Here is a 14,412-nt window from a genome sequence, read left to right as displayed (position 1 = left end):
CAAGGGCGACGTCAGTGCTCGACAACCGCAGTGGGGGTCATCGCGTCCATCTGGAGGGGTGACCCCCACCCAGCTCCCGGGGCCCCTATCCTCTGGGGCCAGTTTCCCCCATCCTCGCACTCGGGTCCCTCATCCTCAGGCTTGTCCCCCTCCAGGCCCGCCCCACCCCGCTGACGACAGGCGGCAGCGACTCTGAGGGTGACCATCGCGCTCAGCCAATGGGAGAGCGCGCGGGGGACACGGTCAGGTGCCCGTGAGGCTGCGCAGGTGCAGCGTCTCCGAGACAGCGACGGCGACGCGGCCTGGTTCTCCCCGAGACCGCGGCCCCGCGGAGGCAGGTAAGGGGGGCAGGCGCCCAGAAATCAGTGCGCCCCGAACCCACCTGCGGTGGCCGGGCCTGGGCTGGTGGGAGCCGGATCGTACCTGACTCTGAGGCCCTGCGGGGAGGAGCCCAGCCCGAGGCGACGCAGCGCCCCCAGCCGATCCCCGTCCTTACAGGCTCCGGGCCGCCCCAAGACCCGGTCACCCGCGGGAGGCCGTGCCGAGGGCCCGGATCTCGGCCCGGGTCTGCATCAGGCCCAGGCCTGGCCTCTGAGGCGTCCGTACCGGAGGAGAGGAGAGGAATCCGTGGCCGCCCTTACTGCTGTCCCCGCAGGACTGCGGTGGCTCCTTCTCCCTGGCCTCGGGCAGCCCCCATTCCTTGCTGGCTTTGGTTTGCCCAGTTGCCTCCTGATTACCATGATTACCGGATGAATTGGCCGAAATCAGGTGTTCACCGGGTTACTGTGTTAGCTTTATGTTTGTGGGCGCCACCAGCTTCCCTTTCCTTAGGAAGCGGAGAGAAAACTGGGGCGAGGGTGGCGGGGGAGGCAGAGGGGAGAAGGAACCTTCACGCAATGCCGGAGATGGGAGCAGGTAGACTTGCAGTTTCCTATTACAATTCCAGAGCACAGCTATTTCTAATGTTGCTTCCCCAATCAGAAAAAGTGAATTGTCCCTGAAGAAATAATTTTAATTTTTCAGCGTTGTCCTGAGACCAATATGTACAACAATTTCAGCTTACGTGATATCTTATGACCTCTGTGACATAGCAGGGTGAAACAGGCTCTATGTTTGAAGCTTAAAACCGTCCTCACTGGGGTAGGGTTGTAGCTCAGTGGTAGAGGACTTGCACACAACACCAGGCCCTTTGTCCATACCCAAATATCCAGCACCACAAATATATAAATAAACAGGATTAAAGTCTTCATTGTGTCAAATTAGAACAGTGTTGAAAAGCTAAATTCAAAAGATCTCTCTGCACAAGGTATGGCTCGATCTGAATTTTAGTGTGCTCAAAAATACCATCCCACAAGATGAATAGGATAAAGGGGAGAGCAGGAGACCCTAGCTTGAAAGGCAGCCTGGGGGGAACTGGTATATGACTGTTTGTTCATACAGCTTCTCCCTTAGCTTTCTGGAATAGAATAAAAGGTTTCTAGAAGCACAAGCAGGTTAAAAAAAAAAAAAAAAAAAAACCTACATCCTGGGCTGGGGATTTAGCTCAGTGGCACAGTGCCTGCCTGGCAAGCAGGATGTCATGAGTTTGATTCTCGGTACCGGAAAAAAAAACAAAAAGAAACCAAAAAAACCCCCTACATCACAAGAAATTTCATTCTGGGAACTGGTTTTTCTGCACATACCACTGATAAGATGAACTGCTGACTGACTGTAACATGAGGAACCTTGACATCCATTTCAGAATTGTTTCTGTGTATGCTTAGAATCTGTTTACAGAAGGCCATGGTTTTATTACTAAAAAGTGAACACAGATTCCATTTCACCACCATACTTGAAAGTCATACGTCATTTTACCAGTTTCATGTATTTTCCTCTTTCTGTAGTACCTCTTACCAGGAGGAATCAAACAGACATTGACTTTGAAAATCAAAGTGTCTGTATATTTTTTGAGGACTATTATTGGATTTGCTAATTATACTTTCTTGTTGCTACATTCCTATGGTCATTCTAGCCATAACAATGAATAGGTTCACAGCTATGTGACTGTATAAAGGGTTCTTCTCAAAAGTTGAAATATTATTTGTAAAACTAAAACTGTATGTAACCTGAACCCTTGTATGTAAATTATATCACATTTTAAAATGCTGTCGGGAGCGCACTGAACTAATTCTTGTTGAGAATTATTTTGATGAATTTTTAGAAAGTAAAAATGTTTCTTAGATGCAAGTAAGCTTATTTTTCTTATCCACACAGGCCCAGGTCTCTTGTTTGATGTTAAATTTTCTGCCATATAATTAATTCTTCCAGACTGCAAGTTAAAATGTAACTGGGAAGACTGAGCACTATCACTCTAGGTTTGGGGTAAAGAATACAAAATAAAATTATTGCCATTAACTTCTTTTATGTTTATTCTACAGATTATTTTACACTGAGCTGATCAAGTACTTTGAAAATGATTTCCAAGCTTCTGTCAGTGTCTTTTACAATTGCTACCCTAACGCTTTCAACTACATTCTCTCTCCGTCCAGACCAGCAAAAGGTTCTACTAGTTTCATTTGATGGATTCCGCTGGGATTACTTATATAAAGTTCCAACACCCCATTTTCATGATCTTATGAAACATGGTGTTCATGTGAAGCAAGTTACTAACGTTTTCATTACGAAGACCTACCCCAACCACTATACTCTGGTCACTGGCCTCTTTGCAGAGAATCATGGGATTGTCGCAAATGACATGTTTGATCCTATTCTGAACAAATCTTTCTCCCTGGACCACATGAATATTTATGATTCTGAGTTTTGGGAAGAAGCCACACCAATATGGATCACAAATCAGAAGGCAGGACATGCTAGTGGCTCGGCTATGTGGCCTGGAGCTGATGTAAAGATTCATAAGAGCTTTCCAACGCACTACATGCCTTACAACGAGTCCATTTCATTTGAAGAAAGAGTTGCTAAAATCATAGAATGGTTCACATCAGAAGAGCCCATAAATCTTGGCCTTCTCTACTGGGAAGACCCTGATGACATGGGCCATGAGTTGGGACCTGATAATCCACTCATGGGGCCTGTCATTTCAGATATTGACCAGAAGTTAGGATATCTCATACAAATGCTAAAGAAAGCAAAGCTGTGGAATGTGGTGAACCTAATTGTCACAAGTGACCATGGAATGACCCAGTGTTCTAAGGAAAGAGTGATAGAGCTTGACCAGTATCTGGATAGAGACCACTACACCCTGATTGACCAGTCTCCAGTAGCTGCCATCTTACCAAAAGAAGGTGAGTTCGACCTGACTCAAAGCTGAGTTTAGATCCATTTGGCCCCATGTGTGAGTGAACAAGGACTCTCCCTGTTCACTCCCTGTTCACCTCATGCTCTGAGGCCCATCCTTAGGCTCCAAGAAAGCAAAATCTCAGGATCTAGTTTTTTCCTAGAATATTAACATTTATGCAGTCTATATTTTATGGCAGTAGGTGTTAACTATTTTGAAATCACAGGTTATGATAAAAGCTACAGTCTCCCTTTCACAGAAAACCTGAGATGGAAGGATACATTCAAAGTTTGGGTACAATTCCAGTGATCTCGTGAGGCCCCTCAAGTCTTCTACAGACCCTTGATGAGGACCTGCTTAATAGGGAAGCAGTACAGAATAAGAAAGCGCTTTTGTCAATCTGAATTTTCCTTATTGCTTAGTAGGGAATAATAAACTCAGCAGTGGCTCCATGTTAAAGACAGGTAAAGGTTTAATACCCCAAGGTCACAAAATCAGGGGCAGAACATGACTCACGTCCAGGCCCATGACCTACGTTGTATCCCCTTGTAGGGCCAGTCTTAGGTATGAGAGAACAGATTTTGAAAAGCTGGAATATCTCACAAATGAGAATTCTGTGCCACCCAGGGACAAGAAGAGAATCTTAAGAAGCCTTGGATGTTAGAATAGGAGGGTGCACCCACGTATGGGTTTCAACAGCTCACAAGTACTTAAGAGTCACCTTAGCCCATAAGCTGCCCTTACACATGGCAATGGTGTTCCCTTCCTGAGTGTGGGAGCAGGGACAGAGCCCCGAGGATGCAGCCCACAAACAAGGGCCAAAGCCTGTGCCCGGGGTGGTGCATGCAGACCCAGAGGCCTCTGCGCCCCACAGGCCTGGCCCTGGCTGGTTCACAGCCACCTCCTTCCGGTCCCCTCTTTACCCACATCCTTTCCTGGGGATTCTGTCCCTGGCCTCAGAGCACAGCAATCAGAACTTAGCTCTTCCTTTACAACTGAGTGTTGCAATACCCTAGACATTTCACTTAGTGTCACCAATACTTACGTGTGTGTGTGTGTGTGTGTGTGTGTGTGTGTGTGTGTGTGTGTGGGTATGCCTATGCATATTGAGGGTTTTAGAGAACAGAGCATTCTAGTTCTAAAAACAGCCCTCTCTTAATTCTGCCAGGTGAATTTTCTTAGCACAGGAGTAGTTATTTCGTTTCCCTGTAGGATTCTTCTCTCCCAGGTGCAGAGTCCTCGCAGGTATGGCTCCCCTCCCTCTAGGGAACCCAAGGCTGCAATGTGCTGGGTGTAGCAATGAGAGTCTTGTTCCAAGCGCCTCTCTATCTTTTCCTTAGGTAAACTCGATGAAGTCTATGAAGCACTGGCTGATGCTCATCCTAACCTTACTGTTTACAAAAAAGAGGAGATTCCAGAGAGATGGCATTACAAACACAACAAGCGGATCCAGCCGGTCGTGGCGGTGGCTGACGAAGGGTGGTATATTTTACAGAATAAGTCAGATGAATTTCTGTGTGAGTATGTTATCGTATTTCTTCCCATTCTGCATCGTTTCTTACTAACATGGAGGCTGTGGATAATACAGCAGTTTACCTGCTGATGTTCTTACCCTGTATCACTCAAGTGTTGAAGGAACCATGTGTGTCTATACTTACTTATCTCTAGAAATGTTTGCTTTTAGGCTGTGGTCCTTGATGTGTACGTAAGAAATGTACAGGGCTGGGGTGGAGCTCAGTGGGTACAGCACCTGCCTCGCATGTGTGAGGCCCTGGCTTGGTTCCCCAGCACTGAGAAAAGAAATGTACAAAAATGTCCCTGTAGATAGACCTGGGCTCCTGCCCTATCATGCTTATTAACTAAAAGGAAAGTAAGTGCATGGCAATGCTATTTGTAGTGTATTTGTGACTCAAAATAGCAGATGTGTACAGATGTGTGACTTCTGGTTCTGAAAGTTTGTACCTACAGACAATGACCTGCAGACCAATATTTAACCATGTCAGGGAAATTGTTTTAAGAAGGCTTTTAAAAATAATTTCCTTTCCATGAGAGTAATTTTCACCTCTGTGTGTTCTTTCCGTGCATTGCACTAGTTGCTCTTGTGTTAGTGGGATGGCTACGGGGAGATTCATGGTTGAGTTATAAAGATCTCTACAAATTTTGGTTTGGTGAACTATATTTACACAGTACCCAGTACCCTGTCAGGTAATTACTACTGAGCGGTCACCTTTAGTTTTGAAAGCAAACCTCAGCAGGGTTCCTGTTTCTATTACGCTCATTTATTCAACAAATAATTAAATATTGGCTCCTGCAGTCCTCAGCCAGAGTTCTGCAAGCCCTAAAGACCAAAAGCAGTGGTTTCCAAAGTGTGACGTATTCCCAGTCGCCATATCTGCATCACCTGGGAATGTGTCAGAAACTCGTATTCTTGGGCCCAACCCACCTCACCCATGCTGAGTTAAGAGATGGTGAGGATTGGGCCCTAATCTGCATTCTCCACGCCCCCAATGCGTTCCATACACAGCAAAGTTTGAGAAACACTTCCCTTAGACATCCACTACCAGATACGATCTCCTGAATTAGGTATGCTAGCATGTGCTACCACTATAAAACAAAATCCCATAGAAGAGAAAAGTTTTTATGGAGGTCATTGTGATTTTATCTTCAATCTGATTTTCTAACAAGTACAATGAGAGTCTTTACCTTCATGACTAAGAGCCTAGATCCAACATCTCACAGAAATACAGCAATCATTTAATCAAATGCAAATGATTTACTGGTGTATTTCACAATTTTAGCGATTATATTAGCATAGTACCCTGTCAGGTAATTACTATTGAGTGATAAGCCCACTGTTATTTTTATTGGAGTAGACCCAAAAGAATTATGGCATTTAGAGTGACTTAGATGGGTTTGCTAAGCAGATTTCAAGTTTCCAGAAACTGACTTAGGATTTTCTTTTCTGTAGTTGTGTCCCATGTAGTATTTCCCCTCAGCAAGCATAAGCATTAGAGTTGGTTCATTTGTGTTGCCCTGAACACCTTTGAAATAAAGGTGTTTGGTTTCCTAGTTGCTGTCTCCTCAGCAATCTTACACCCATGCTTGTAAAAGGTAGCTTCCACTGGGCAGTTTCCATCCCTCAATTTTGTGTCACTTGATAGCGACTTCAGAACACCCCTCAGGCCTTTATTGGCAGCCACCCTCCAGCACCCAGTGCTAAGCTGGGCCCTGATCAGAGTCATCCAAGTTGTGATTTTTCCATTCTACCTACAAGTCGCCCAACATTTACTTTTTTAGTGACAGACAATAGATATAACTAAAGGTCTGATTTTTGTGATGTCTTTTTTCTTTATGCATTTTTACCTTTGTTGGGGTGATTATGAGTTTATTATGTTCATGATTAAGAGCACCATTATCCTTAGAAAAATAATTGGACACAGTAGCTATCCAGTAAGTACTGGTTGAATATTAGTTTGCCAGCCACAAAACTGAACAAAACAAAAACAAGAACAAAATAATTCACTCTCATGTCCCCTGACATGGCTCAGCTTTGCTCTCTGCCCGTCCTCCTTCATTTAGAAAGAGCTGGTCTCTGGGGAAGATTTGTGATCCTTCGACCTTTCAATTCCAGAATTGTGGGGTTGACAAGAGCAGAGATTGTAAAAGATTATTTTATTTTCAAAATCAAATTAAGATCAAATTTGCACTGAAGTTCAGCACTTCCCCATACAACAACTAATTTCCATTGTGACACCCTCTAGGTGGCTAACATTCATGCATTTTCTCTTCACAGTAGGCAACCATGGTTATGATAATGCATTAGCAGAAATGCATCCAATATTTTTAGCCCACGGTCCTGCCTTCCGAAAGAATTTCACAAAAGAAGCCATGAACTCCACAGATCTGTACCCCCTGCTGTGCCACCTCCTCAATCTCACCGCCCTGCCACACAATGGATCCCTCAGCAATGTCCAGGACCTGCTCAGTTCTGCAGCTCCAAAGGCAATTCCTTACACGCAGAGCACGACCCTCCTCCTGGGGGGTGACCACCTAGGAGAGCTTGGGCAAGAGGAGTCCTACCCTTACTTCCTCGGGATCTCTCTTGGCTGCATTATAGTGATTGTATTTTTTGTAATTTTCATTAAACATTTAATTCACAGTCAACTACCTGCCTTACAAGATATGCAGGGTGAAATTTCTCAACCATTACTACAAGCTTAATGCTTCTCTTGAGATGGAATTGCACATTGGAGATTGCACGATTATGTCAATGTTTAAGTTTCAAATTCTAAAACAACAGTTTCAGATATCTGCAGAGACCACCGAGCAGTTACAGCCAGCCAGCCAGCCAAACACACACACACACACACACACACACACACACACACACATGACCAAAACACTTCTCCCTGCAGAGCATTAAAAACATGAAAGTATTCTCCCCATATTCTCCTTCCCTTAGGTTGTAGATAAATCCCGCTTTATTTGAACTTGGCGCATAACATGTACATATTAAGCGACTTTGCACTAAAGTACTTTATGCATCGCACTTTAAATTACTCTTGAGTGAGTACTTTTCTTTGACATGCACTTTACAAATAGTTTTGTCATAATTTGGGTGGACAATACAAATACTAGTATTTCATGGAATTTCTAATCATTTCTGAAGAATGTAGGTATCTCCTTAATTTGGTAGAACAAGAAGAGAGTGAAACTGTTGAAATCAGTGAGATCAACTTTGTCCCCTGGGCTTGAAGGGACACATCCCCAGCAGCAGGCCGCATCTGTGGGTATTTGTCATAGTTCTTTCCAAAGGATATAGGACTTCATTTATGTTTCTCCTCCAAAGAGACTTTAATACTGACAGATTCATCATAAACATTATTTCTGTCATCAAATCAAATGTATTATTGCTGTTCCCTGTTTAGTCATGTACTCTGATTTTCATAATAGTGAAGACTCCATGATCAGAAATTTCTTTTCCATGTAGCCCAGCAATGGCCTGAGGAGCAGAGGTCAGATGCCATCTCTGCAGTGTTTTCTATTGTCTGTAATTATTTGCTTCTTTTAAATCTCTATTAATCACATTAAAAATCATACAAAATAAAATGGTGTTTGGGTTTGTTTTGTTTTTCTGGTAGCGTGTGGTAACAGAACACAGACATCTTTGAGACTGGGGCCTTTGAAGATCCAGAGTTGTAAAAGAGCACAGACCCTTTCGGTAAAATACAGGCCGTTCCACCCTTGCAAACTGCTGTGCAGAGTCTGGAAAAGGAACTAGGCAGGACCACATCTGGAATGTCACACTGTACCCCGCACAGTGGCAGAGGGTTCCCATTGACAAAAACTTGTGACATGACCTTAGTGGTAACAGGTATTAAAGCACACAGCAGCTGAGATTACTGACCCCTGTTTCAAGAAATATTTGAATCCCTACCTGCCAGGTGATTGTTTTTTTTTTTTTTTGGTTTTTCTCTGGTACCGGGAACCGAACTCACGACCTCGCGCTTGCCAGGCAGGCGCTTTTGCCGCTGAGCTAAATCCCCAGCCCCCAGGTGATTATTAGAATCAAAGATGAAGCCACATTCACCAAAACTTCTGCCTCCTGGGTGGTAGTTTCCACCTGCCTGGTCATCTCAGCCCCTCTAGTAACCCTAACAACATAAAGCTGGGCTTTAGAGCCCTAGGCTCGAGCTAGGAAGGAGCAGAGGGCTGCATATGGTTTCTTAGAGGAAGAGGAAGCCCTGGGGGGCAAAAAAGCTTTCCTTGAAAAAAAAAAGGAAAGCAAAACAGATGCGTGGTCCACAAGAAACACCTCACTCTGCCTGCATATGCCTGTATCTGTTAGCTAATAAGTAGATTAAACAGCTTAACTCAGGAAGAAAGGAAAAATTAAATGGGAAGAACAAAAGTGACATGGCTACCAGTATAACTGAACTTAAGTGCTTCCTAAAATTAGGTGAATTGTTTTTATATTTATTTACCATTCAATTCATTTAGGTGAGTTATTTTTGAATGACACCAAGGCAGGTTTGCACCTAATTTTTACTCCATTAAAAACCTCTTAGTACAATAGAACAGAATAACTGGAAATGGCTTGTAGAATTTTTTTTAAAGGTGGAAAAGTTATATGGTAGGAGGTAAGCTCCCCAGAAGTCTGGACTCTGATTAGACTTCTCAGAATGTGTGAGCTTCGTGCTGAGACCTGAAGTACATTACTGAGGTGTCTGTACAGTGACTGGAAAACAAAATTAGTCCATTTAAAAGCATTACGATCCAAATGCTGTCTGAACATTTAAATTGTCGCATTAAACTCATTTCAGAATTTGCTGTTAGTTTAGTAAGAAAGTACATTTTGTAACAATGACAGCATTAAAATTCTGGAAGAAAGACTTGATTCTTGAACATCTTGTTTTATTTATCTTCCTATAAAACAGTGGCAGGAAAGGACTGAAGGAAGATAAAATGTTCAAAGTTTTCTGGGAAAAATCTTATCACTCACAACCCTTTTTTCATTGGCTTGCATGTGTTCATGGTCAGACTTTGTATGCAGTGAACACAAATTAGCTTGTGGCAATAAAATCTAGACCTGCTGATCTTACTACTTGTAAATAAGAAATTTAAAGCCAGAGGAACAGCTTTCCCTCTTCCCCACTTTCCAAGTTTTGCTCAACATACTTCCACTCTAGCCATCCTGTACAATTTAATAATTAATAAGATTTTCCAAATTCAGTCATTTCCCAATTTCTTCTGCCACCTGCCATTCAGATTTAAATTGCTTTTCAAATGCTTTCCAACTCTATAAAGGTAGCATCCTCTTAGTCTTAGTTTCTTACAAAAAAATCTAGTCTATCTAGAAAATCTAATGAAAGACGTAGTTCTAGTTCTCCAATTTTTTTTTTCAAGTATGCATTTACTAATGGGGACAAATTTAATAATCAGAACCTGGTAAGATATAAGGGATTTTTCAAGCACTTGATGGAATAAGGGCACCTGCAGAGCTGTGAGGGCACTGGCATGGCATTCGTGCCAGGGCTGGAAACAGGACCCAGCTTCCTTCATTCAGTTGGTGTCAAGCCAAGCTGGGTCAAGGCTGGTTTGCCACTGGTTCACTCCAGGAGGCTGCCTTTGAGGTTCTACCTGCAGCAGGAGTTTGCTGCCCAAGGCCTCTGCTTTTAGCAGGCTCAGTTCTAGACTCCTGACCTGTGGCTGCGCACAATTCATTGTTTTCTTCCAGATGGGCCAGTGCTGCAGGACAGAGACGACCCTGAATGCTGGATTCCTGGGATGGTTGTCCTCTCTGCACCTTGGTCGCGTGATTGCTCATCACCTGGTGGGCAACTGGAAGCTTTCAAAAAGATATTTTAAAATGCATTTTAACATCTGGAATCAAAAGTATTGAAGTAACTCTCAGGAAGGCAAAAGGACAGAAACATAGGAACGGGAAGCAGGAGAACACCAAGAAACATACACTAAAATGGCAGAATTAGCCAACATTAATAATTGCCTGAAATTTAAATACTATAAATACATCAATCAAAAGACAGAGACTGGGAGATGAACCAAAAATTTTTTTTGACTGTACATGGCTTAGAAGACACTCTTTTCAAATTTTAAACATCAGTAGTTTGGAAGCAAAAGGATGAAAAAAACGTATTGTACAAGCATTAATTTTTGAAAAATGGCTATGTTAGCATCTGATAAAGTAGACTTCAAAGAAAATTTCTAAGATATTACATAATGCTGAAAGGAATAGTGGAATAAAAATTCCTTTTATCATTATGAAATGTAACACAAAAGAGACATTAGATAATGATAAAAGGAATACTGGGATAAAATTTCTTTTATCATTATGATATATAACACATTTACATAATGTAATACAAAACAATATATTATGATTTTCATCCTGGTGGAAGACATCACAGTCCTAAATGTTATACATCCTAAACAGCAGAACCTCAAAACACATGGAGAAAAAAAAATAACAGGACTGAAATTTTAAAAATGCAAATCACAACTACAGTTGTGGATATCAAAAGTCCCCTCTCAACAACTGATAGAACTTTTAGATAGAATGCGTAAGAATTCGGTAGATTTCTACAACACAAACAAGACCTAGTTAATTACATCTATAAAACACCAGACAACAGCATAACTACAATAGTATCTAACTGGATACACATCTTTCAAGCATCCTTAGAACATTCACCAGACTGAACACCCCAGGGCCATAAAAAAAACCTTCAACAAAATTAAAAGAATTCATACCAAGTTCTCTGACCATAGTGAATTTGAACTAAAAATCAGTAACAGAAAGACAGCAGGAGAAATCTTTGACTTCCTGGAAATTAAGTATCACACTGCTAAATAATCATGGATCAAAGAGTCTTGAAAGCATAAGAGTATATAAAAGTTAATAAAAATGAACGCAAAATATGGGGTGAAGCTAAAGCAGCACGGAAAGGGGAGTGTGAAGCAGTGAAGGGTTACCTCAGAAATGAGGAAAGGCCTCAGAACAACAACCTTAGATCATACCTCAAGGAACTGGAAACAGTAGAACAAAATAGACCTAATGGAAGCAGAGGAAATAAATAATAACGATGAAAACAGAAATTAATGAAAATGAAAACAGGAAAACAATAGAGAATATTGTGAAATAAATACCAACTTCTTGGAAAAAAGGCAATGAAACCAATAAAACTTTAGCAAGTATCCACATGCAGAAGATTGACTTTGGACCCATGGGTGTCACTATGTATATCAAAATGGACCAGAGATCTAAATGCTAAACCAGACACACTTACCATCCTGGAAGCCAAATAGGTAAAATTCTTGAAGTCATAGCATAGGCAAGGTCTTTCTGAACAGAACTCCAGTTGCACAGGAAATAGTTCTAAGAATCAACAATTCATAGCAAATTAAAAAGCTTCTGCACAACAAAAGAAATAACCAACAGAGTGAAAGGACAATCTGCAGGATAGGAAAAAAACTTGCCAGCAATTCCTCAGAGAACTCATCTAAAATATAAAGAGAACTCAAAAAATTAAGTCCTAAAAGATTTAATTAAAAAATGGGCAACTGAAATGATTAGACACTTCACAGAAGTAGTACAAATGACCAGTAAATATATGAAGAAATGCTCAACATCACTAGAAATCCAGATACCATCTTACACCAGAAAGAATGAATGACCATCATCAAGAAATCAAACAGAACAGGGCTGAGGATTTAGCTCAGCTGCAAAGCACTTGCCTGGCAAGCGCAAGGTTGTAAGTTTGATTCCTGGCACCTGAAGAAAACCAAAAAAAAAAAAAAACCAGAGATTTTTTACAACTATTGATAATCTCCTACCTCTTTTGTCTGTAACTCACTATTATTTGTCTATTTGTTTTCCTGAGAAACTATCTTGTAGATAACAATATGTAAAACAATAACCATTGATAATTTCCTACCACTCTGTCTATAATTTGGTAAGCCCCCCTATTATTGTTATCCTTCTTTTACTCTTTAAAAAAAAAAGAAAGAAAGAAAGAAATCAAACAGAACAAATGCTAGAGAGGCCATGGGGAAAAAGTAACCCTTCTACAGTGTTGGTGGGAATGTAAACTAGTATGTAAACTCTGGGTATCAGTATGGAGATACCTCAAAAAACTAAACCTAGAAATTCCATTCAAACCAGCCATTCCCCTTACAGGGATCTTCTTGGAAGAGTTAAAGGCATCATATTAGAGTCACCATGCATACCCATGTTTATAGCAGCACAACTCATAATAGCTAAATCTTGGAAGTAGCCTATATGCCCATCGATAGATGAATGGATAAAGAAAATGTGGTATTTACACATGTTAGAGTACTACTGTGCCATAAAGAAGGATAAATTTGAGTTATTTGTGGTCAATGGATGGTTATTTGGTCTCAGTGGATGCACCTTGAGACCATAATGCTAGGTGAAATAAATCAGACACATAAGCTTGAATGTCACATGGTGTCTCTTATATGAGAAACCCAGGGTAAAAATAAAGAGCAAACTAAAAGGTAGATGACAGGAAGGAGGGAGGTAGACATTTCTCAAAGGGAAAGGGGATTGGAAGATGGAGGGATGGGGAGAAGGGGACAAAAAGAAGGGGAGGGGATGAAAGGAATGTGGATGTATTATGTACATGTGCCAACTCTACTCAAGGAATGTAAACATTACATACTACACACATGTATTATTTAACTAAACTAAGAAAACCTTCAGCATGTGACAAAAATAAGACCATAAAAATACTGGGAATGAAATGGGGATAATTACTACAGGTTTCAATAACATCACTACACACACACACACACACACACACACACACAAAACAAAAACATATGTACGCCAGCATTTCTACTAGTGGGCATTTCTATCCCAAAGAAGTGAAAACTTATGCTCTCAAGAAAACCTTAACACAAATGCTCATTGTGGCTTTATGTGAAAAAGCCAGACACTGGGGAATCAGATATTCTTCAGTTTGTTGGACGCTTTCACAAACTGTGCTACAAACACACCACAGAAAATGAGCAGTGAAGAAGAGTAGCTTATTGATATGCATAAAAACGTGGGTGAATCCCAGGGAATTCTGCTGAGTGGAAAAACCAACGCAGAAAAAGTTACATGTCGTAAAATCTCACTTATGTAACATTTCTGAGATGACAAGACTTTAGAAACAAAGGGAGATTATAAACAGGCAACACAAAGCATTCTTCTGGCATTGGAACTATTTAAACTATTAGCTCTGGGTGCCTTAACAAGGAACAACACTGCGTGGCTTAAACACATTTATTCCTCACTTCTGCAGGGTGGGAGGTCAAAGTGCCAAGTCTGGTTTCTGGTGGAGGGGCCGGGGATATAGCTCAAGGGCACAAGCATCTGCCTGGCAAGCACAAGGTCCTGAGTTCGATTCCTGGCACCAGAAAAAAAAAATCTGGTGGACACTAATCCCATGGGGGGGCCCCATCTCATGGCCTCATCTTACCCTAATTATTCAAGACTCACCCAAAGATACCATCCCACTGGGCCTTGGGACCTCAAGACATGAATTTCATGAGGATACAAGTTAAACTTTCAATGATCAAATAATGTTAGTCCATACCAAGAATCTTGACTG

At 41.6% G+C, this 14,412-nt stretch overlaps 1 protein-coding gene across 1 annotated transcript; it reads left to right on the top strand.

The window, feature by feature from the left end:
* The first annotated feature begins 228 nt into the window (after positions 1–228).
* Positions 229–8,383, top strand: Enpp5 (ectonucleotide pyrophosphatase/phosphodiesterase 5 (putative)). Its single transcript, XM_005389846.2, has 4 exons — positions 229–338; positions 2,418–3,281; positions 4,615–4,791; positions 7,068–8,383. Exons 2-4 carry the CDS (start codon positions 2,453–2,455, stop codon positions 7,493–7,495), a joined length of 1,434 nt encoding a protein of 477 aa, XP_005389903.1. The 5' UTR covers positions 229–338; positions 2,418–2,452; the 3' UTR covers positions 7,496–8,383.
* Positions 8,384–14,412: the final 6,029 nt, after the last annotated feature.

This window comes from Chinchilla lanigera, unplaced genomic scaffold, assembly GCF_000276665.1.
Source record: "Chinchilla lanigera isolate Chin_1 unplaced genomic scaffold, ChiLan1.0 scaffold00036, whole genome shotgun sequence".
Classification (NCBI taxonomy): domain Eukaryota; kingdom Metazoa; phylum Chordata; class Mammalia; order Rodentia; family Chinchillidae; genus Chinchilla; species Chinchilla lanigera.
The sequence above is the reverse complement of the archived record's forward strand: the minus strand, read 5'-3'. Positions and strand labels throughout refer to the sequence as shown.